Source organism: Polyodon spathula, chromosome 15, assembly GCF_017654505.1.
Source record: "Polyodon spathula isolate WHYD16114869_AA chromosome 15, ASM1765450v1, whole genome shotgun sequence".
NCBI lineage: Eukaryota > Metazoa > Chordata > Actinopteri > Acipenseriformes > Polyodontidae > Polyodon > Polyodon spathula.
In genome coordinates this window covers 34322397-34345005 of record NC_054548.1, presented here as the reverse complement: position 1 = coordinate 34345005, position 22609 = coordinate 34322397, and the positions used below count along the sequence as shown (strand labels likewise).

At 37.0% G+C, this 22609-nt stretch overlaps 1 protein-coding gene across 3 annotated transcripts in view; it reads left to right on the top strand.

Moving 5' to 3' along the window:
- LOC121327849 (high affinity cationic amino acid transporter 1-like) overlaps positions 1-22609 on the top strand; it is a 50240-nt gene that overhangs the window by 13721 nt on the left and 13910 nt on the right. For 2 of the 3 annotated variants that reach the window (XM_041272113.1, XM_041272112.1), the window contains exons 2-6: positions 13918-14317; positions 16295-16453; positions 17478-17649; positions 17749-17882; positions 21445-21667. In XM_041272113.1, the coding sequence (XP_041128047.1) occupies positions 13948-14317; positions 16295-16453; positions 17478-17649; positions 17749-17882; positions 21445-21667 (1058 nt within the window). In that variant the 5' untranslated portion in view covers positions 13918-13947. Of the gene's footprint in view, positions 1-7406; positions 7481-13917; positions 14318-16294; positions 16454-17477; positions 17650-17748; positions 17883-21444; positions 21668-22609 lie in introns of those variants that run through there. The other variant, XM_041272115.1, reaches the window with a different exon arrangement.

Below are 22609 nucleotides of genomic sequence, written 5' to 3'. Positions count from 1 at the left end.
TCTGATTGGTTAAACGTTGTGTCAACATGTAACACCCAGCAACACGCAACTGATCTACTCCGTTAGAAGCGCAATCAAGCCTTACTGTTAAAGGCACAGTAGCATGTGCAAGATGGGCGGATCTGGTATTTTCAGCTGCTTTGTCGGGCAGCCTGAGGAGAACCCTGTACTGATTGCACACAGCTTTTACTTCCATTTGGTTGTTGATTTTGGTGCTGCAGTTTTTTTTTACATTAGCACTGTAACATCGGAAACTTTATGATGTCACCTGTGTTGTGTACTGGCCTAAGTATTCCTGCTGCGATGTGATTGGTTCAAATGTGACGCTCCCCCTCCCTGCCCACTTCTTAATTTAGCCTGGGGTTGCTGGCAGGTTCCTTTTGGATATTTCAGTAGAGAATGTGCCTCACAGTGCTACTGGTAGGACAGTGCTGTTTAGATTCCAGCTATAAAACTCCTGGCTTTGTATGTTACGCAATCAGTCACCTTGATCAAAGAGATTAGTTGCAGTATTTATACTTGTTTTTCCACAGGCTTGGATCTGGAACTCGTGGGGGGTTTACTGAAGTGGTGCTAATAAATTAGTTTTTTTTTTCTGTTGGGAAAGTTCACAGACCTGTTGACAAAGGTAGTTAAAATCTGTTGTTACCCATAATCTTCTCCTTGTGCACTGGAACATTTACCCCCAGAAATGCCCAGAACACCAAACCCTCTTCACATCTAAAAGCACACTACATTGCACCAACTAATTTATTACTTTTAAATGATGATAACAGGAAAAAAAGGCAGGTAATGCAGAATATCACCCTTTGCCAAAATAAAGGTTCAAAATGAGATTTTATTGTATTTATGCTTTACACAAATACCTCATAAATGATGGGCTCTGAGGGCGTATCAAGCAGAAGCCACATCAGTGTGAACTGATGATAAAAGCAAGCAGTGAAACAGAAATCTAGTTGACCAACAATGTATATTACCCACTGTGAATGTTGTGATTAATATACATCTGAATTCATTCTGTTAAACTGCACATGTCGAAAGCAATGATGTCATCTCAGTAAACCTAGGAAAATGGTGACCAGATCAACTAGTACAGTCCATGGAGTGCTATTATAGGAGAATATATGAAGTAGTTCCATCCCTATTGAAATTCAGTTGGACCTGAAGTGTAACACTACTGACACTAGAACCCATATATTGGAATGTGGGAGTTCCCTTCAACTCTCAGGGGACTTAAGAGGGTCAACCTGAAGTTGAGAGTTCAGAAGGATCGAGCAAAAAGAAAACAATCCTTCATTTTGTCCAATTTTAGAGGGACAATAATCACTGATAAACGAAGAAAGCATGTAACATTACTAAGATCTACTATTCAGACAATGTTCTACCCATAAATGGTATTGTAATCCATTCATCCTTGCTGTTTGTTTATGTCACATGCTGCTTGTTGAAAAAGCTGCTTAACACGAATCTATAGAAGTTATCAAAGCGGGATTACAATCTGTTAGTAATCTCATAGTTTGGCATGTCATATCACTGGTGCTAAATGTCTTTAATACAAACATTATACAATCAATTCCTGTAAAACAAACTTGGATTAGACTGATTTCCTGATACTGCAAATTTACATGGTCCTGGCCACATTTAGCAGTCGCTCATTTTAAATGACTTAATTCACTTAACGAGTTTCCTGTCAAAGCAAGTTGTTGTGGAAAATGTGAATAAAGTGAATCACTCTAGTTCGAATAGCTGAGTGTAAATGATATTGGGAAATATATTAACTTGCATCCAGCAGCGATTGAAATGAACTTTTTCAGGAGGTGGCCACTCGGACCATCAGTCAAGAATATCTGGTGGTCCATTAGAGATTTTGGTTGTCCTACATTTTTCTGAGTGATCTAAAAATGGTCACAAAACATCTGGTAAATAACAGCATATGAACCAAATAACTGAAGCAGACTGACTTTTGTGTTTCGTTTTGCAAAAGATATCACACATTTAAATGAATGAGACGGTTTGTATCAGCAGTGGAGAAAGACACAAGAAAGACTTTTACTAATTATAACTTGAATGATAGATCCTTTACTCAGATATTAAATGTTTATCACAAACCCCACTGAATTAACTACAAAGCAAAGGATGTCCTACAGTAGTTAGTCGGCTGGTTTTATTGTACTCTTTCAGGCATACACAGTACATAAAAGTAGAAATGTAATCTGTTTATTTTTTATTTCTTCCCATTGTCTTGTCTAATTAACAAAGTGACAAAATACACTGTAACAGGTTTAATTATGTGAAATAATAGCAACAACACAGCAGCTAATAACAGATATGAGGCTTAAAGAGCATGGAAAGCAAGAGAACTCACTTCCCAAATCTGAAACACAGACTTCAGGTGGCAGAGATCCTTGTTTGGCAGCTTGGGTTGCATGTGCATTTTAATCTAGACTGCATAATTCTTGATGACAAAAAATGCCAAAAGCTGTGCTGAACCTTGTTTTTTTTAGTACTGTGTATGTGTGTGTGTGTGTGTGTGTGTGTGTGTGTGTGTGTGTGTGTGTGTGTGTGTGTGTGTGTATATATATATATATATATATATATATATATATGTCGGCCAATGCATTCAATAACCGTTCAGTGCTGTCATTGGTTGTTGCTTTTGGGCTCTGACAACAATGCCCTGTCCTTGACGTCATTGGCTGACTTTGGACTTTGGCGGTAACATATATATCCTGCATATATATCCTCTTACTCTTTCGTACAAATTCTGGCAAGGTGGTGAAACACAACACTTTAGGATTGTCAAATTAATAAAATGCAGTATTATAAAAATGTAGCCTCATCACAAACATTCACAAGTCACATTTCAGTTCCATTTCGTTTGAGTCGCACTTTGAACAGCAAATAATGACTGGAAGACTGAAGTCTGACTCCGACAGGCGGGCACAGCCTTCATGGAACACACATTCCCTATTATTATTGGCTCCTCAATTTCAGTTGCTTGTGAAACAGCTAATGGACACTGCCTTGGTAGTAATTCAGCTAATAGAGATTGCGATCATTGCCGTTTTTCAGTTTCCGGGTTACTGATGTTGCAATTTTTTTTCTATACACCACTGGACTGCCATTAATTTCGAACCCTGATCAGTGCCTGTTGTGTATTCTAGTGCTGTTTAATTTCGAACCCTGATCCAGATCAGTGCCTCTCGGGTGCTCTAGTGCTGCTTGGGACTGCAGATCCTAGTATGCACTATTTTCTTAAAAAAAAAAAAAAAAAAAAAAAGTAATTAAAAAAAAATAAAACATTTTAAAACCTAGAACCTTGACCTTTTATTGATTTGTTTGGTACACTTCCACTGAGAAATTTTTCATAAAGGATCACATACATAATTAGATTACTTTATTAAACAAATAACTTTATATTTGTCAGAGTTGCTTAGTGCCAGATATATGAATGGAGCAATGTTATTGACTGTCTCGGTTTGTTGCTGTTTGTTGAATTTAAGGCATAAAAGGAAAAAAGGAAAAGAGAAGTTGCAAGCTGCTTATTTTGGCTTTCAGATAAGTATAGTTTATTGAAGATAAAAGTTCAGAGTTGCAAAGTTACAACCAGACATCTTAAAGGTTACATGGTGACAACAGTTTGCAGGTATCCTCTTTCCAAGCACGGATGAGCGCAATACCTAGAACATTTCAGTATTCTCAGTTTAAATGCAGTCTCTCAGTGACATCATGATTTTTCCTTAAACCAATCAGAAAGACACAAATCTCTTCTCACTTGGTTAATTGCCCATTTGTCCTAACCTTAGCTTCAAAGCATCTGGTTCAATCCAGTTTATTTTTGAAGTAGCCAGCTTTTAAACCAATCAACTGTAATTTCCTAAGAAAACCTGTTTTGCTTCTAGTTTGTACTGTCCAAGTAGGAATTTAACCCATTGTGTGAGTTGTGTTCTAAGACCAAAAATTAATTTATATCCAAATAAAATGTTCCAACACTGTTAAAAGATACTGAGCTCCAGGTGACCTGACAGGCTGTGATTGGCTGTTTTGGCAGTTGTGAGTAGAGGACTGGTTCCTTTTGTCACTGCAAAGTATTGATTAGCAGGTATCTACTGTCTGATAGAAGCCCGCTAGGGCTGCAAGCTGATAGACTGATGATACTGAATCGATCAGATTGAATGATTTCTAATATGCTTATAATTGTACGGCGTAGGGCACTCCAAAACCTTTTCCCATTGAGGGTCCAGGAGTCTCAATTAAAAAAAAAAAAAAAAAAAAAAAAAAAAGATGGTCCCAGAGGAAACTTTGGGGGTCCAGTAAAAATGTTGGCAGACCCAATAAAGTACAGTCTTAATTTTTTATGGTACACATCTTTTTTTTTTATTCTTTTAATAAATTGACAATTTTTTAGCAATAAAAAACAAACATTAAAAGCCACAAACAGAATGTGTTTTCTGTCTAAAAGAATGAAGAACAAAAAGCAAAAGAATCCACAAAAGCAAAATTCTGTAAAGATGAAAGGACACCAACCGTTCTTCTCAACCAGACACCCCCCCACCCAAACTAACTAAGTTGCTTTTTCAGTATTACCAACTGTACATGCTCTATTCATCGTGCCAGAACAGTAAACTCTAGAAAAGTGGTCTCCTGCTTTCATTACAGTCCTTCAAACTCTTATCAACATAATTAATATCAAACTTAACTCGAGGGGATCATTTTTTAAACCTATTTAATACGATTGCCTGGTTTTGTGGAGATTTAAATGGCCGCATTAATTCTGCCAAGAGTTGACAAGTAACTAGTAGTAGACCCTTAAATTTAGCAGTATTGTGCAGCTCAATAGACAGCAATTGCCTTGGTATCGTGGTTACCATTAATAAAGTTAATACTATACTTTCTCTTGCACTCGCTTGTGGGACTGACAGCAAAGCATGTGTGAGAAATACACTGTGAACTTGATAAGAGGTTGCCACCAAACACTTTTGTAAACATACAACAAAATAAAAATGCTAAGGGTGATCACGAAAGAACAAATGTCCGATGAAAACAAAGAAGCTTATACAAGAAGTTTCAATCAAAAGTGTGGGATAATTTTGGTTTTTATCTTAACAAAAAACGAGATTGATATCACATGTGATTTGTAAAATGTCACAAAAAAATGAACTGGAAATGCAAACAGTCTTTCCACCCACTCGAGAAGACGACAAGTAATGAATGCAGTGTGCCTTCCATTTCCAGTGCCTTTTTAAAATCAATTCCCAATTCCTGTTCCCTTTTAATCAATTCCAGTTCCAAGTCCTCCGGAAGGTTATGGAAACCCTACCTGCTACATGATTCTAGTGGTCCATTTATTCAGCGTCTGTCAGGCACGTCAGGTCCAATTTATTTTCACACACGCAGTGTTTAAGTATTTTTTTTACAGTAAAACAGGTTTAAAAGGTAAAGCATATGAACAGGACACTCAGTCAGTACTGCAGTACTACAGTCACTACTAGCCAAGCTCCACCCCTTGTTTGCTGTATTTATCACATCCCTCTTCATAGTAGTGCATACTGATAAATCCTAAAAATGCGATCCAAGTTATTATTTTATTACTATAACATCTCAAAAAGCTATTTTGAGTGCTGGATGCAGAAGCAGCTATCTTGTTTTTTATGTCCATGTTAGGTCTGTGGTGAAGGGTGTCTGTATATTGCTCAGATCCTCCACTTTTTTTTTCTGCTCCTATCGGTCTCACTCGGCCATTGAAAGCTTTTCTCTACTTTTTTTGGAGAAAAAATGACTAGAGACCTGTGCATGACGTCTTTTTGATGAAGTCGAACAGAAATGGGAAAATTGTAATGCCAGACATGGTCCGACATAGGACTGCAAAGGTTTGATGTTTGGTACACAAGGTTCCATTAACCTGTCCAATGAAAATAACTATTTGGCTGCCACATTGTTTTTATGGCCATTTCAGTGATACAGACCGCACTGCCTTTGACATGTCTTTTTATTTTTTGGTTCCCTCAAAATATTCAGTGAGATGGTGTCTAGAAGAAATGAACCGTTTTACTACCACATTGTTTTAACCAATGGATGGTACAGCTCTTTACAGTTCTTTTTTTGTTTACAAGTTATTCACTCTGGTGAGACATTATCATTATATTATACCCCCGACAAAATGCCAAGTTAGTTTAATAAAACTAGTTAATTTAATAAACCTTTTTTTTTTTAAATCATAGGATTCAGTTATTTACTCCAAATGTCCACTATATGTAAAGCTTCAATTAAGATACTCTAGCATGTTTACTTGTGAACATTAAAAAAAAGATATTTTCACCCTAATAGCCACTATCTACATGAGTGGTTAGTTTCTTTTTGTATTTTTGATTTTTGTATGTATAAACATTATAGTTGTACAATATGCAAACAGCTCTTTTCCCCATTGCTTGATAGATTTGGTATTATACCCCTGACATAAACCCTATTCTTGTTAATTGTTAATACAACTGTTAAACTAAGCCATGCAATTAATAGTAACATAGTGTGTCTGCTTTTCTAAAGGTGGATCTGTGTTTTAGAAAATGGAATGCTGACTCTAAATAGTCCTCACACTGTGTTTGACAGTTAAAGATTTACTTTGCTTCCTTTTTGCCCTTTACAGATTTGCTGTGTGAAGAATCATTGCTAGACTGCTTTTATCTTTGTAGTAGCGCTACAGTAAAAATGTACAATTGCAGTTAAACAAGGGTGTTTAAGAATTCTTAAGATAATCCCTATTAATTGTGTAATACCTTTCCTGGTGCAAATTACACGTTTCAGTCAAACAAGTCTCTTCAGAGCTAACAGCATTTAAATGTAAAATTAAACATTTTGGCAGGTTTATGAAGTTGACGAAAATTGTCATTTGATTTTTTTTTTTTTTTTTTTAAGTAGAACCCATTTATAGTGAAATTCAATGAACCTTCACCAACAAAACATCATGTGGCTGTTCATTCAAGGTGCCTCTTTCAACCACTTCCATCTGAAATGTACTGGCTTGTAACAGCTGTTTAGTACAGGTGGTTGAGCATGCAGGCTTGTCTTTATTTAGTATTATTGATAAGTTGCTAAATACTGGTGGCATGGGTGGGAAGAAAAGAACGAAATGCACTGTATGTATAGAGTAATGATACATGAGTGACCTTTATGTTTCCGCACTGGTAAAAACAAACTGAAAAGCTGCTTCAAGCGACTTCTAGTGTGTTGACTAATAGAAGTGTTTTGCTCAAGGATATGTTCGTGGAGAAGTGATTGACCCACAGATCTACCAGTAAGAGGGCTCTGGGGGCAGGCATAACTGCTGCAGTAACTGTGACAGCTTGAGCAGCTGCTATGCCTGTGACATGTGATGCAGTAATTTGCTATTTGTAGGGGTGTAACACGCATTCTCTGTAGTGGAACATTACTGCGGAACACGCTCTGGTGTCTCTTACTGTACGTGAAGAGCTGCATTTATTTTGTAAGTATGCAAGAGGCCAATATACTCCTTGGTTCAGATGAATCTTGGTACTTTTGATTCCATTGTATTCCATGGTTTTGTGTTTCCATGCAATTTACTGTTATTAGCGTCTTAGAGTTAAACATGCAAAGATGATTAACTAAGTTTAGGTCAGCCCTATTTGATTGCTTTTTTTAGCTAATTCAATAACCATGGTTGCGCTGTAATAGTTTATTTTTCTCCAGGTTCGGATTGTTTTAACTTTGATTGCACTTAATACAAATATAGTCCTGATTTTGTATTTGATACTTTATTGGACTAATTTAGATAATAGGCTAAACATTGTATTCACATGTTTTTGATATGTATATGTTTTTTGTTTTTTTTTTGTAATTACAATACTTGGATATTACTGCTTAGAAAGTTAGCATGATGCAACAGAAAACAGTGTTTGCTCGTCCAATGTGTGCCCTTTTGTGATAGATTGCGATTTTGAGCAGGACGTTATGATTGAATTCTGAACAAATACGTTAATTAATCATACAGAATAAAGCGTGGTGTATCAGCATGTTTGGGATCCCTTTTACATTTTTGTAAGATTTTAACTTGTTATGCTTTTAGTTGTTTTATTTTTTTCACTTTAGCTGATAATTCCAGAAATGTGTAGTGTTCCTCTTTTAGTGCAGATTGGTAATACAGTAAGAAGATTGTGTTGGCAATTTTAATTCAAGTAACCTCAAAACAACAGAGGAGATGTACTTTGTAGGGACATGCTTGTTTAGTGTTATGTTTTCCTTTTAGAAGTTTGTAATGTTTTTTAAGGGAGTGTTTTTTATTTTTACAGAGTTTGTAAGATTTTTGCCAGGCTATTGTGTGCAAATAGTTTTTTCCCTCTGAAATGTTTTGCAAATTTTTGTATTGTGTTCTCATCTGCAGGAAAAGTACAATGAATTCACTACAGTGTAGCTCAACATGATGTAATTGCTAATACGATGTTGAACATGTATTACATAGTACTCCATCCATGCGTTCTATAATTATTGCACTATATTATGATCTGCGTGTTATTTATATGTATCACTCTTGTAACCAGTGATAATATTTATACGTATAGCAAGGTTGTTCCCAGGTATACTCAGCAGTGCATCAATTCTTTCTTCCAGACAGTGCTCTTACAAATTTACAAGTTTAGTCAAAACGTTAGTATTATCACTTCTTCTTCTTTTTTTAATTTTCTGGGTAATTTTGATGCTTGTTCATGTCCGGCTTTTATGCTTTTTCTGTTATATACTGTCCATACTGAATCTGTCATACGTATGTATTTATTTATTTAGCAAGGAAGGTATCCATTGAGAATAAAGCATCATTTACTAGGGGCAATGGCAAGACAAAATAAATGGCAGCAGTCACAAGCAAGTCAAGTGCTGTATCACAAACACAAGTTGAATGTATTCAGATATTGGAATATATTAACAATAAAATAACAAAATATATTAAACGTTAGGGACCACAAAGGCCATCGAAAATAATTACTCCCAGTTGGGCTGGTATTTGTGCTCTCACTTAGTAATGAATGAATAGGTACAGTATTTGTGTGTTCATTTATACATATAACATATCTACTAGCATATATTACTGCAGTAAACAATTCAAAAGTGATGACTTCACTATCATTCATGACAGCAGGTACCGTATTGCATCGAATTTAAGATGCAACCCATCGAGGAGGAGAACGTCCGCGTTGCAGGATAACTAGTACGAAACCCTTCAACTACCAGTCATATTGATGTTTACTCGGGCAGTCACATCTTTTGTTGGCGATGTTTTATTTATTGATTTATTTATTTATTTATTTTATTTAATCATCTCCAGTTTTTTACCCTGGTTTTTCTTTACAAATTTGATATGCCCAGTTTTTGTCTGTATCCTCTACTCATCGCTCGCAACCCCCCCCCCCCCCCCCCGGACTCTGGGAACGGTGGCTGGAGCACGTATTCCTCCGAAACGTGCTCCTGCCAGTCCGTCATTTTACACACTGCAGATCCACAGCGAGACCACCAGACCTATAGTACCGGAGAAAAACACAGATCTTGAGGCTCCACTGCAGACCGCTGGCGCCCTATCGGCCACAGGGGTCACTGCTGCGCGTTGAGCCGTGGATTCCCCTGCTGACCTATGCCCTTCCTACCCGTGCAGCGCCTGGCCAATTGTACGCTGCCTCCTAGGAACTCCCGGTCACGGGCGGCTGTGACATAGCCTGGACTCGAACCTGCGATCCTGCAAATTTAACATGCAGGCCAATTTTTAGAAGATAAAAATTGGCTAAATTGCATTTTAAATTTGTGGCAAGTACAGGTGCAGTGATTTGCCTTTTGTTTCTAATTGTGACGTTGTGCTGGATATTGTAACGTCTTAGAACACTGATGGACCAATCAGCATGCAGCATTCTTACACTGTTTTAATAGGAGATTTTTGATAGATTTCAGGGGTCATTCTACATTTATTTTTGGTTATCTGCAGTATACTGTGAACCCATTTTCATAGGTTGCTAGATATCCAGGATACATCTAGATTCTAGAACCATTGGCAGTTCTGTTTTATCTTGTATTATATCATTTGAAAAGTTGTAAATAAATAACTTGCAATTATAAAGAAAAAACATACGCTGCATTAAGACATACTATAAGAAGTGACCTACCAGGAACAGAGACATTTAAAAGTTCAAAGAATTCTCAATTTAAGATTGAGATCATACAGATCATACAAATATTGAATGAGTAAGCCAATAACTTTTCTATCTAAAGGTCAATAAGTTTCATCCTATAGGTGAAACAAACTATATTATTATTAAGTAAGCTTATATGTTTTTGTAAACCCACCAGCACCATATATCTCAATTTTTAGATGTTGTCTTTATTTTTTCTGTGTTTGGGAAACTATTTGTTCCCATGGCTTTGATCCTTCACTTTAAGTAGCGGGGTTCCGAAAAATAGCGCTACACATGTCTACGTGTTACTACAACTGTTTAAATATCGTACCTGTAATTTTTCTTTTCATTGACATCCTGACAACTTTTTACACTTTTAAAGTTATTTCAATGCTCTTTTTAAAGTGGCCTTTCAAGGGTACTGATAGTGTATGGATTATTGCCCACATTGTTAAACAGGTACGTTTTGTTACTCCCTCTTTCTGCAGTGACCTTTAGAGGACAGATCTCAAACCCCAGTGCACTAGAGTAGCTATTTTGAAAAGAGCTTAAGAGTGTAAAAAGTCAGAATGTAAAAAATTACAGGTACTTACTCTATGATTGATGCCACATTGGGGTCTTGTGATTTTTCTGGTTCTATGCAGTTCATGGCTCAGGTAGAGTTGCCAACTGTCTGGTTTTCGACCGGACATCGGTTTTAAGGGAATTTGTACAATGTCCGGTCAGAAGCACTATCTGGACAGCAAAATTCTGATTCTTGTAAATCTTTCTTCCTCACTGTTCATTACCGTTTAGATCTCCCTACTAGTCAATCAGAGCTCGCTATGTCCTTGTTTCTCTGTCGACATTCCTCCCTCAACTCTCCACTGTGCAAGCATGTTTTTTTATAGGTCGTTTAAGTTTGAGGACTACACTAAAATATAGTCTGCTTTATTTTGCATTTCACTCCTTTCCAGCATTTTTTTGTTTGAGTACTTGTTGGTGTTGATTGTTATAAATATTTAATCTTTTTCTCACACTTTACTGCTTGCAAATCCCCATAATCATTTCAAGCAGGGTGTGTGCGGGTGTGGGTGTGTGGATGTGGTGTGATGTCCGCTTTTTTTAAAAATGGAAAGATAGTTACCCTAGGCTTAGGGCTTTCAAAAACGTTTTCCCATTAAGGGTGCAGGAATCTCAACTAAAAAAACTGAAGGTCCCAGAGAATGTTGGGGGTCACAATAAGTAACAAAGTCTTAATTTTATAGTATTTATTTATTTATTTATTTAATTTATTTAATTTAGTAGTCACCAATTGTTTTTATTATTTTCACCCCAATTTCGAATAGCCAGTTATTTTTTAGGCTCAGCTCACCGCTACCACCCCTGCGCTGACTCGGAAGGGCAAAGACGAACACACGCTGTCCTCCGAAGCGTGTGCCGTCAGCCGACCGCTCCTTTTACATACTGGAGGTCCACCAAGCAGCAAACCCAGAGCTACAGCATCGGAGGACAACGCAGCTCTGGGCAGCTTACAGACGAGCCCGCAGGCACCCGGCCAGACCACAGGGGTCGCTGGTGCGCAGTGAGCTGAGGAAATAAATTTATACATTTATTACAATATATTGATAAATTCATAAATTAATCTGTCAATTCTTAGGTGAGTAAATGAGCTGTTTGTCAATTGAACTGTCAATTTGGTTTGGCAGTTAAACTTTTTGAAGCCTATATTTGAACGTTTTCAATCACGTGAGGGGTGTCTACAATCGATCGTGCTGCCGAAGGTTCTTTATGCCTCAGTTGATGATGATGTGTTGCTGATTTTTGCAGAAAAAAAAAAAAATCAAAACTTTTAAGTAAATTTTACAATTGCTCAAGGTCTCTAAGAAAATGGCTACCTTGTTAAATTTATAACAGTACAAACTGTTAATTATGAAAAGTGCTGTTTTCTGAGCACAGGCCTATGTTGTAGCGCATGCGCAGAAACACAGTAATAGCACAGGGAAGTGTGGGAAGTGACAAAGATTTACAGGTGAAAGGGTGTTTATTGAGTTTCAATGTCCAGGGCCTTATGACAAACAACTGTAAATAATAAATGGTGTAAAGTGATATAGTGATTTATCACTTTATTTGTAATCCCCGGGTTTAACCCGTAACCAAAAGTCCAGTTTACACCAACACGTAACACAAAACACATACACAGTTCCTACAGTGAGTGAGTTAGTGCTTAAAGTGCAAAGACAGTTTTCCCATGAAAAGGGACGTGCTGGTGTCCAGGTCAGGAGGGAGATCTAACACCAAGAATCATTTGATGTCTGTCACAGGAAGACATTGAAGTTTAAGTTCGTTAACATAAGAAAAAGACGTCTAGCCAGCAGGGTAGAGAAGGCCAGTGAGTCAGACTGTAGCTTTGTCAAAGGGATATCACTAGGTGTTACCCCAAATAATGCAATTAGAGAACTGAGATAGATAGATAGCTGTAGGGTCTGGGAGAGTCTCAGAGACAATTGTCTAGAAGGGGGACAAGTCAGGACAGGACCAAAACATGTGGGCCGCGTGGCAGGAGCCTACTTGCACCTATCACAAGTTGGATCCAAATCGGGGTACATTCTGGCCAACCTAGGAGAGGTGAATGTGATGCAAAACTTTGAATTGTATCTTGGAGATGTGGGGACCCGCGTCAATTACATAGTCGTGGTTTGTCGGGACTCTCAAGTTTGCAGTTGTTTATTATTTATATAATAAATTTATACTGTTTTGCCCCTTTCATGTGCCTGTGTCAGTTGCTTGTTTTGGAGAAATCCATTTCAGGCTTTCTTTCTGACTGCTTCCAAGGCATAAAAATTGTGTTTAAAAGATGTTAGCGGTTGCTAACAAATAAATGGCTCAGAAGTTTAATGGAATTTTTTTGCTGTCCTTTTAGCTATACAATACTGCTAAATTTTAAGGGTCTAATGGTTGCTTTTCAGTTATTGGCAGAATTAGTGGTACTTCTGACTGTAGCTATAGAGTAAAAGAAAGAAATGCAGTCATTTAAATCTCACTACTACTAGCCGTATTAAATATGTTAAAAAAAAATTAGCTCATGTCTAGTTAAGTTTGATATTAATGTTGATGCAGTTTTAAGGACTGTAATGAAAGCAGGACTTCACTTCCCAGTTTTCTAGAGCTTAGTGTTCTGGCACGATGAACAGAGCATATATACAATAGTTTGTAATATTTAATAAGCAAGTTAGTTAGTTTGGGAAACTTAGCAGAGACATATAAGTGAGGCCAAAACATGAATTATGATTTCTGAATTAAAATGCTTGATAAGGTTTGGAGCATTTGGTCTCTTTTTAATATTAAGAGCAATGGGGGGGTGCCTGGTTTAGTAGAATGGTTGGTCTTCTGATTGTTGCTTTAGTGTTTTTTCAATCGTTAGTGTCAAAACTTGAATAAATAATTTTAAAAAAAGGTATGTGTACCATAACATGAAGTCTCTGTTGGGGCCCTCAAAATTTCAGTTCAGTTTTTTTTTTTTAGTTGAGTGTCTTGGACCCTCAATAGGAAAAAGTTTTGGAGAGCCCTAAGGTTCCATTACAGGTGGCCCCCAATATACAGTACAGAGAGAGTGTAGGTTGGCCATTACATTATTTGAATAAAATTAGGAAGTCTGTTCAATTGCGGGCAGTTTGTATTCCCCAGGTAAATTTAAAGCAAGTTCAAAATCAGGTGAAGAGAGATATAAAGAAACCCCATTTATGGATTTTTTTTTTTCATTTCAATTAAGGTTTATAAAGGGAATTCTGACATTGGCAACATGGTCTGTAAATCGCTTCTCAGTTTTGGGAAACAGCTCCTTCGTATCAAAGTGGTAGACTTCAATGATGAGGGGAGCCGCCTGTCCAGATGCCTGAACACATTTGATCTCATCGCCCTTGGGGTTGGCAGCACCCTGGGAGCAGGTGTCTATGTCCTAGCTGGAGCCGTGGCCAGAGAGAATGCAGGGCCTGCCATCGTCCTGTGCTTTCTGATTGCTGCCCTGGCCTCAGTCCTAGCCGGCCTCTGCTATGCAGAGTTTGGAGCTAGAGTACCAAAGACTGGGTCTGCCTACCTCTACAGCTACGTGACTGTCGGAGAACTCTGGGCTTTCATCACTGGCTGGAATCTGATTCTGTCCTATGTGATAGGTGAGTATGTGCAAAGGAGGCTTCTCTGTAATTCCATATAATGAAAATGATGTCAGGCATATATCAGATCTTCATTTCCATATCTGTGTATTGTATAAGAATGTGAGCCAATGCAACTACACAGAAATCTGTGGTGAACTATGTTATTGTTAAAACCACAATACTGTAAATATTATTATGAAAATATTGTAAATGGAAAGTCTTGCTCAACGAACTTAAGTGTTCATTGGATCAACCTGTACCCTACTGGGATAAGCCATCCCTGGATTTTATTGGAGCATTTTTCTGAACTGAATTTTATCACCTATTTTCTGGGTAATGGCAGCATAACTATCTAAACCAGCTTTAAAAAATAATGTATTCTTCACTACTATGTATGGTTTGCTTGGTTATGAAAACTTGCTACAACAATACTCCTTGAATTTAAAATGGATTTTACACTGAGAGTGCAGGGCTATGGAAATAACAAAGTCATGTTTAATAGTAATCTGCTCCAATAAACATTTATGTATTCTTTTTGGGTTTTGGCATTCTCTTCAAATTACTGGCCCTTGTTAAAGATCTAGAAGTCCACCAGTGTTTCTCCATGTACCCCCAGCCTCTCTCATACTGACACATGCTCATTACATCACTTTATCAATTCTGACATCACAGACCACAACAAGATTGTACACATTATCGGAGTGGTTCAACCATTAAGAGTCTTTCAGAATGCTGCCTGCTTTACTTACTATGGCAGACTGTATTAACTAATGCTAACGAGGAGAGCAATAAATCTCTGCTCGTAGAATACACCAGCAGGTGTTCAATACATCTGTTTTATGACTAACATCTAGCTGAAGTTAACCTCAGCTGGGGACTTCCATATCTAAAACTACCTTAACTATGGAATGATTAATTTTGCTGCACAACAGTCGCAATTAACGTATTTAAAATCATTACGCATTTTTCATAACAATAGGTTGTAGAATACTAGTCAGTCATTTGGCTGCTACTGAGAGACTGTGACCCCTGTTATTGAAAGTCTATAGGACTTAGAATTTAGAAATAGTAAGAAAATAAACAATACACAAGTTCTTAATTAGGCCACTGAGGATCACAAAGATTTAGTGCATTTCAGTGCTTTCATGTGTCCTTTACTTTATCATATCTTTCAACACCACACTACTGGATATTTATAATATGTCAGGGCACACCTATATCATAACATATCTCCCTAAATGTATCCCATCAGACACTCACAAGTGCAATAGCTGGAGATAAACAAGCCAGGAGGAATTTCTGACAGACTATGACCACTGCTCACTTCCCACAAATAGAACAGGTTTCAATCATGGAATGCACAGCACACAGGAAACACCCCTGAACATCTCCTCCCCTTAATACAAAAGAACATGTATCCCATTTACTCATTAGGAGATGCAATGGCTGGCAGGCTAACCCTACTGCTGCATACTGCTTAAGTCTTTGAAGCTGCCCCCCTGTTCCTCACCTGCGCCCGTACAACCACAAGGGCTGGGTTCAGTAATGAAACAGTTAAAATTCTATAAAGGAATGTAAGGTTGCTTATGACCAGCATTCGCCCCCTCTTTCCATAGAAGTCCACATTTCTAAAAAAATACAAAAACATAAAAGCAAGTGTGGTGACTTTATAAAACTCAAGATCTGAGTATGCCTGTGGCCTCAGTGGAGTTTTCTAACATATCGAAGTACAGCTGGTACACCAGTATTAAAATGAACCTGTCCAGCATTGTTCTTGAAAAAATCAGGTATTTCTGAATTAGTTTTAAACAAGCAAGCATCCTAAAGTTTTTCAACACAAGAAAAGACAAGTTCCATAATTCAAACCATTACAGGTTTTTCTGTGAGTTTTGCACGCAAATGGATTCAACAAAAGATGGAACCGAGCATGGGAGAAAAAAAGATTCCTGTATAAACAGCTTGCATTTACAAATATTTCCATTTCTCTTTCCTCAGGTACATCGAGTGTAGCTCGGGCGTGGAGTGCTACCTTTGATGAGCTCATCGGCAAACACATCGAACACTTCTGCCGGGTATACATGCCAATGAAGGCCCCTGGAATCTTAGCAGACTACCCTGATATATTTTCTGTAGTCATTATCCTTGTTTTAACAGGTAAGATTGTTATTGGGATTTATTGCACAAAATCGTGGGATTGGTGCTGTTCCTTTAGTATTGGCACATGCCACCTTGGCTCCTAGCCAGTGCAATGTCGTGTGGTGTCTGTTGGTAAGCTCAGGTAGTAATGGTAGAGGTTTGTGTATGAGATGGAATTGCTGGTTATGTTAACCCTTTTACCTTACTGTATCAAAGTATGTGATAATGAATGACACTCATTCTATATATTTTGGTTTTTTGTCCATAGATTAAAGGTTTTCTTTAAACATTATGATTACATTTTGTTCAACAAATGCTACTGGATTTTTTTAAAAAAATGGCAGTTTAATCAGTAATCCTTTTCAAAGAGAGCTACAGGACCAGCTACAGTAACATTCATCCATACATTGCACCATACGCATTTCTCTTATCAGCAGTACATACAGTTTACACTTGAAAAAAGTGATGCAACAATGGTATTTGTATTAATATTTATATGAATTGTATAACACTTACATAATATATATTTTTGTTGGATTGCATTAATTTCTGAGGTAGGCTATATTTTACAGATATTAACAATCTAAGAGTATATGATGTTATCCTCCCCAAATGAGTGTGCTTTGCATGTTAGACAAGTGCCTGTGATTTAAATAGTCTTGAATTTTTATCACTAAGGCATGCGGTCATACATTCTGACAATCTATTTGTGGATACCAAGATGTTTAATAAGCTTTTAGACTGTGGGATAAAAACAGGCAACAAGTTCACTCTCACCACAAACCAATGCAGCTTTTTTTTTTTTGCCAGTTTACTGTATTGTAGTTTTGTATACAGAATATAGTTAAATAAGAATACTTTAACATTTTAACATAGTGTATAGCTGATACAATGGCATTTCGGACGGCTGTGTCACATCAATATAAGGGTCTCAGTAATTCCCATCAGAAAAGAAATGCAGGCTGATCAAATACCTTTAATGTAACAGCATTATCACAAACCAGTATCGGTGATTTAACAGTAGGCTTACCATCTCTTCCAGGGCTTTTAGCTTTCGGTGTGAAAGAGTCTGCCTTGGTGAATAAAGTCTTCACCTGCATCAATATCCTGGTACTGCTTTTTGTGGTTGTGTCCGGGCTAGTGAAGGGAACTATAAAGAACTGGCAGTTGACTGAAGAGGAAGTGATCAATGGAACCAACATTTCACCTTTTAAGTGTGTATAATAAAAACAAAATACTAATTAGACACCAGCAAAACAGTAAGAGTATGTATTTATTTGTGCACTGTGCTTGTGTATTTGTTTTGTGTCCAGTGTTACAGAGGAAGAGTCTAAGGCGTGGAAGTATGGAGCTGGGGGGTTCATGCCCTTTGGCTTTTCAGGAGTCCTCTCGGGGGCAGCCACCTGCTTTTATGCCTTTGTGGGATTTGACTGCATTGCTACCACAGGTATGGACTAGGCCTTTGGAGACATTTCAGCTTAGCAATACCACCACATAACAAATGGCATTAACAGAAATTTGAAGTCAAAGTATTTCCCTTATTTCAACATTTATCCTTCTGTAAAAATGTAAAAACAAATGTGTCTGTTGCTGGCTTTGGATGGAAGGATCGCAGGCCAAATGTAGCCCCCCTTTCTGACCATTTAATTTATTATTACATTTTCTGAAAATTTTCGTAAAAAATTCTGTATGTAATTTGGGGGAAATTAATAATACCCAGCAATCAAAGTTCATAAAAATTCCCTAACATACCTTTTTTACATGTTTTGGATCAAATCTGGACCCTCTCAAGCCAATTTTTTAAATTAAGTTGTTACAGTCATTATATGTGTCCCTTTAAAAAAAAAAAAAAAATGGTGCCTGCACAGTAGGTTTGCTGTGCTGAAGGAAAATAATATGGAACCTCCTAAGAAAAGAAAAAAAACACTTCTGCTTTTCTTAAATTATTATTTTGACGTCTCCTATCGCTTTCCACGGGGGAAGATGCTCAAAGACTGTGATATCAAGATGTGAAGGTACCATCCAAATAACATTAGATATTTGGATGGATCCAAATATCGTTAGTAGCTAGCTAGCTTCTGTAATGTTAACAGAGCGACTGCAAGAAACGTTACGGTTCAGGATTCAGGCACTTTTTCTGTTGTAGATTTTATTTTATTATTTTAAGAGCTAAACTGTATTCGGCTTCAACTACATCGAGAAAATGCTCTTTGTACAGTATTGTACTTTTTGGTGTTCAACTTGGATCTTTTGTTAGGGAAGTGGGCTATAGTTTAAAATTGTTACTGTTACATTTCTTTTTTGTAGAGTGTTTCTGAATAAGACTACAGTTAGGTTACAGTACAGTAGCTGGTAGGATGTTATGTAGCAATCGTATGTATTTGCATAAAAAGCGCCAATATAGTGACAGATAATTCATGAATAATTAATGCTGCACTTTAAATAGAAATGTGTGATTATTTCGTTGATTTCAGAAAGAAAACATAAATAAAAACATCAAGGTAAAATACAGTAACGTCTGTGTTTAATTTATGCACATTTACCAAGGGAATAGCTGTAAAGGGCCACACCATAGGGCAATTTCCATAATTTGTTTAATTCAAATTTTTCACATCTCAAACTATTTGTATGGTTCCCAGAGATTTGAATTAAGTGGAGTTCACTGTACATACATTCAGCTCTCAGTGAAGTGGTTAGTTGTACAAGTCAAGATGCATTCTGCCTCACAAGTGAAGAATAACCCACAAAAGAGTTTAATTGGTATAGTTTGAAGAGTACCTATTTCGGTATTATCGTCTTTAATTGTTGTGACCAGGACAATGTACGATGTGACTGCATGATATTGGTGCTCAAACCTAAGCCTGTTGTGGCATCAAGACACAGGAGGAAATACAAATACATTTCAAAGCTGCTGGTGTTGCAGTGGTAGTAATATACGTTCCAAATTTAAAAACAAAAAGGTATGATTTCGGACATATTTCGGTTTCATGAGTGGTACATTTTCTTACAACCTGCTGTGCAACCTCTGGAAATTGGCCCTCCATCACCAAAACTTTGGGAACCCCTGGTCTAGGTGAATCCATGCATTGGATAACATGATATAAAAGTCCAAAAAAGTTATTAAAATGTCAGCTTTGAACAATGGCCCACCCCATTCCAGTCATTTGATAAAGCTTTTCAGTGCTCTCTGTTTGTTTTTTCAAGACTTTTTTGTTTCAGCTTTGAACAAATCCCTGTACAAACTCATTATTTTTGATAACTTGTGATTTCAGACATCCAGTGCTAACAATGGATGATATGTTGTCTGCATCGCTTTACAAATTGACTGCACTAATAAAAATATATTTGTTGAACCTAAATCAATTATTGTGTCTAAAAGGTTGCTAGATTAACCAGTTTATTTTAATCAATTACAGAAATGCTCAACCTTTGCTTAATTTTAAATTATGTCTTCTGAACTGAATATCATGAATTTCCTTGGAGCAGAATAGGTGTTGTAGACATTTTTATGTATTACATTGATTAACTAGAAACTAATCATATGGTTAACTGGTGTTGAAAAGCAACTGATAAAATGTAATAACTATTCTGTCAATCTTTTATTAACGAATGATCCTTTTAAACTCATCTGTCAATGGGGATATAGATTTTATTAGTGCTGCCAATTTATAAACAGAAGCCGACTTGGGACAGTTTGTCATCCGATGACAGCATTATACTAAGACAATCGTCCACCACTGTCTGCATTGAATGATGTTTAAAATTCCAACTTCATAAACATAAAAGACAACTTTATAAGGGGAGCAGATGAAAATAAAAACTGTTCAAAGACTGCATTGGACACGGTTTATCTAGTGTCTAGCATGGTAAGAGGCCATTGTCTAAAGCTGTTATTTTCCTCCTTTTTATGGAGTTTGGATACCATGCTGTCCAATACATGCATTGGTCAACAAACAATATCCATTGTCTGAATTGAATGGCTTCAACTCCATTGTTGCCAGTCTTATGATCTATGCTTGGCTTTCATAACAATGTTTGGGTTTCCTGATACCCTGGAAGCATACACTTCTGTGTAAATGCATACACTTCTGTGTAAATGCGTACACATCTATGTAAATGACTATGTAAATATTCATTTAATATTTTCATGTAAACATTGACTCAAATATTTTGTGTGTACCTATTTAATTTCGAAAAAGTTCACCTCAAAAATCGGTTAGCACCACTGGCTAGATGAAACACCATAGATCACAATCTTCCTAGTCTTCATTGATCACAAACAGGAATGCAGTAGTATTTATAAACTAAATTCAATACCTCATGTATCGCTTGTAAATGATGTGCAATTGGTTGTCGGCATTTCGTTTTTTATAATGCATTTAGACAGCACCCCGTCCTCACTAGGTTTTCGATAGCAGGAGCATATCGCCCCTGTTATTCCTTAGCCAGCTGCACAGGAGGTGGAATTTGCAGCTGCTTGGGAATACTGATCCTGAGAACTTGCTACATAAATCCTGGTTTATCAAGGTCTTCTTTGTAAAACTGCAGTTTTTGTGAAAGGTACCGTGACAGAATCTTAATTTTACTAAACAGAAACTAGTTTTATATTTTGGTTTCAATAAAATGGTTCAGCTTGCCCTTTGATATAAAGACCTTTATAAGTCTGGTCCACTGGGTGATTAATTTATTGTATATGGTATTATTTTTTTTATGAACTGCCATTGTACCATTGCTGTCCTTTCCTGGTAGAATATTATTTGAAGTTGGTTTGATTTATCTATATATTAGGAAAGAAATTGTTATGTTGACGTGAATACAGACTGCCTTAAAGTTGACCCTTTCACAGAGGATATTGCTGCCTGTTTAGATGCTAACTGGCCATAGGTTTTGCTTATTCCTGGTGTTTCCGTGGAGGTGCTTCAGTTATAACAGGTTAAGTTTGGCCTCCTATACACCCTGTATGAATTATTCATCCTCCAACTCCTGTTTGTATCCATTTTGTTATTTAGGAGAAGAAGTAAAGAATCCCCAGAGAGCCATTCCGATTGGGATTGTGGCCTCCCTCCTGATCTGCTTTGTTGCTTACTTTGGTGTATCGGCTGCCCTGACATTAATGATGCCCTACTACATGCTAGATAAGAACAGCCCCTTGCCTGTTGCCTTCAAGTATGTGGGCTGGGAAGGAGCCACATACGCAGTGGCTGTTGGTTCACTGTGTGCCCTTTCAACCAGGTAGGATGTCCTGTCTATAGTGCTTGTTGACTGAAATGAGTAATTAAACTTTTGCTGTACATGTTAAAAAGTAGCTCTAGAACTTAAAGGAACCAAGGCTGACAACCAAGGCTTTAAAAAATATTTATGGATAGGCAGTTCTGTAGATATTTACAAAACTTGAAAGTTGGACATATGTACTGTACATATCCACCCCCACTATATCCCACTATATTTTTAAAAGCCTTGGTTATCTACTTTTTCTACTTACAATTGAAATACAGAAACCTATTAAAGTTTTCAGTTTATTTATTCTGATTAATAAAATTAACATTTCTCGCATGAGGATTTGGAATGAATTATCTTCCTTCAAATCACTCACCTAAACAGTATTGCATTAAATGTAAGTCAACTTTTTGTTAATGGGACCCAGTGTATGATTTGCATTAAACCAGTGTTGTGAGCGTTCCACTGTGACACATACTGTATACAATTGTTATAAACAGTCACAGGTCTTTAAATCTACCTATTCAACATTTTAAAATAAGTAAATAAAAAAAGAAAAGTTAAAAACCTAAATATTCTTCGCACAATAAAAGTAGAGCCGTACTAATGTTAAAGCTAGTAAAACACAGGAAATATTTCAAATCAAAATTGCCTCACAAGCAGTGAATCCAGACTGCCACCAAGAAGTAATTTATTTGTAATGTGTTTAACAACCTTGCCTCAGAGGCTAATATTATAATATCTGTCCCAGAAATACTCAGTCATGTTTATAGCTTAATTGAGCTTTTGACTTGCAAGGTGAGGTGAATTTCTCACAAGGATTTTGTCTGTTCTGAGAGCCACCACTTTTCATGCACAAAGGTGCTGCTTTCCTAAATAGTGATGATTAGGGGGGGCACAGTGAGCTAATTTACTAATGAGAAAAATTGTTGTCTCGGTAAACTTAAATTCAGTGGA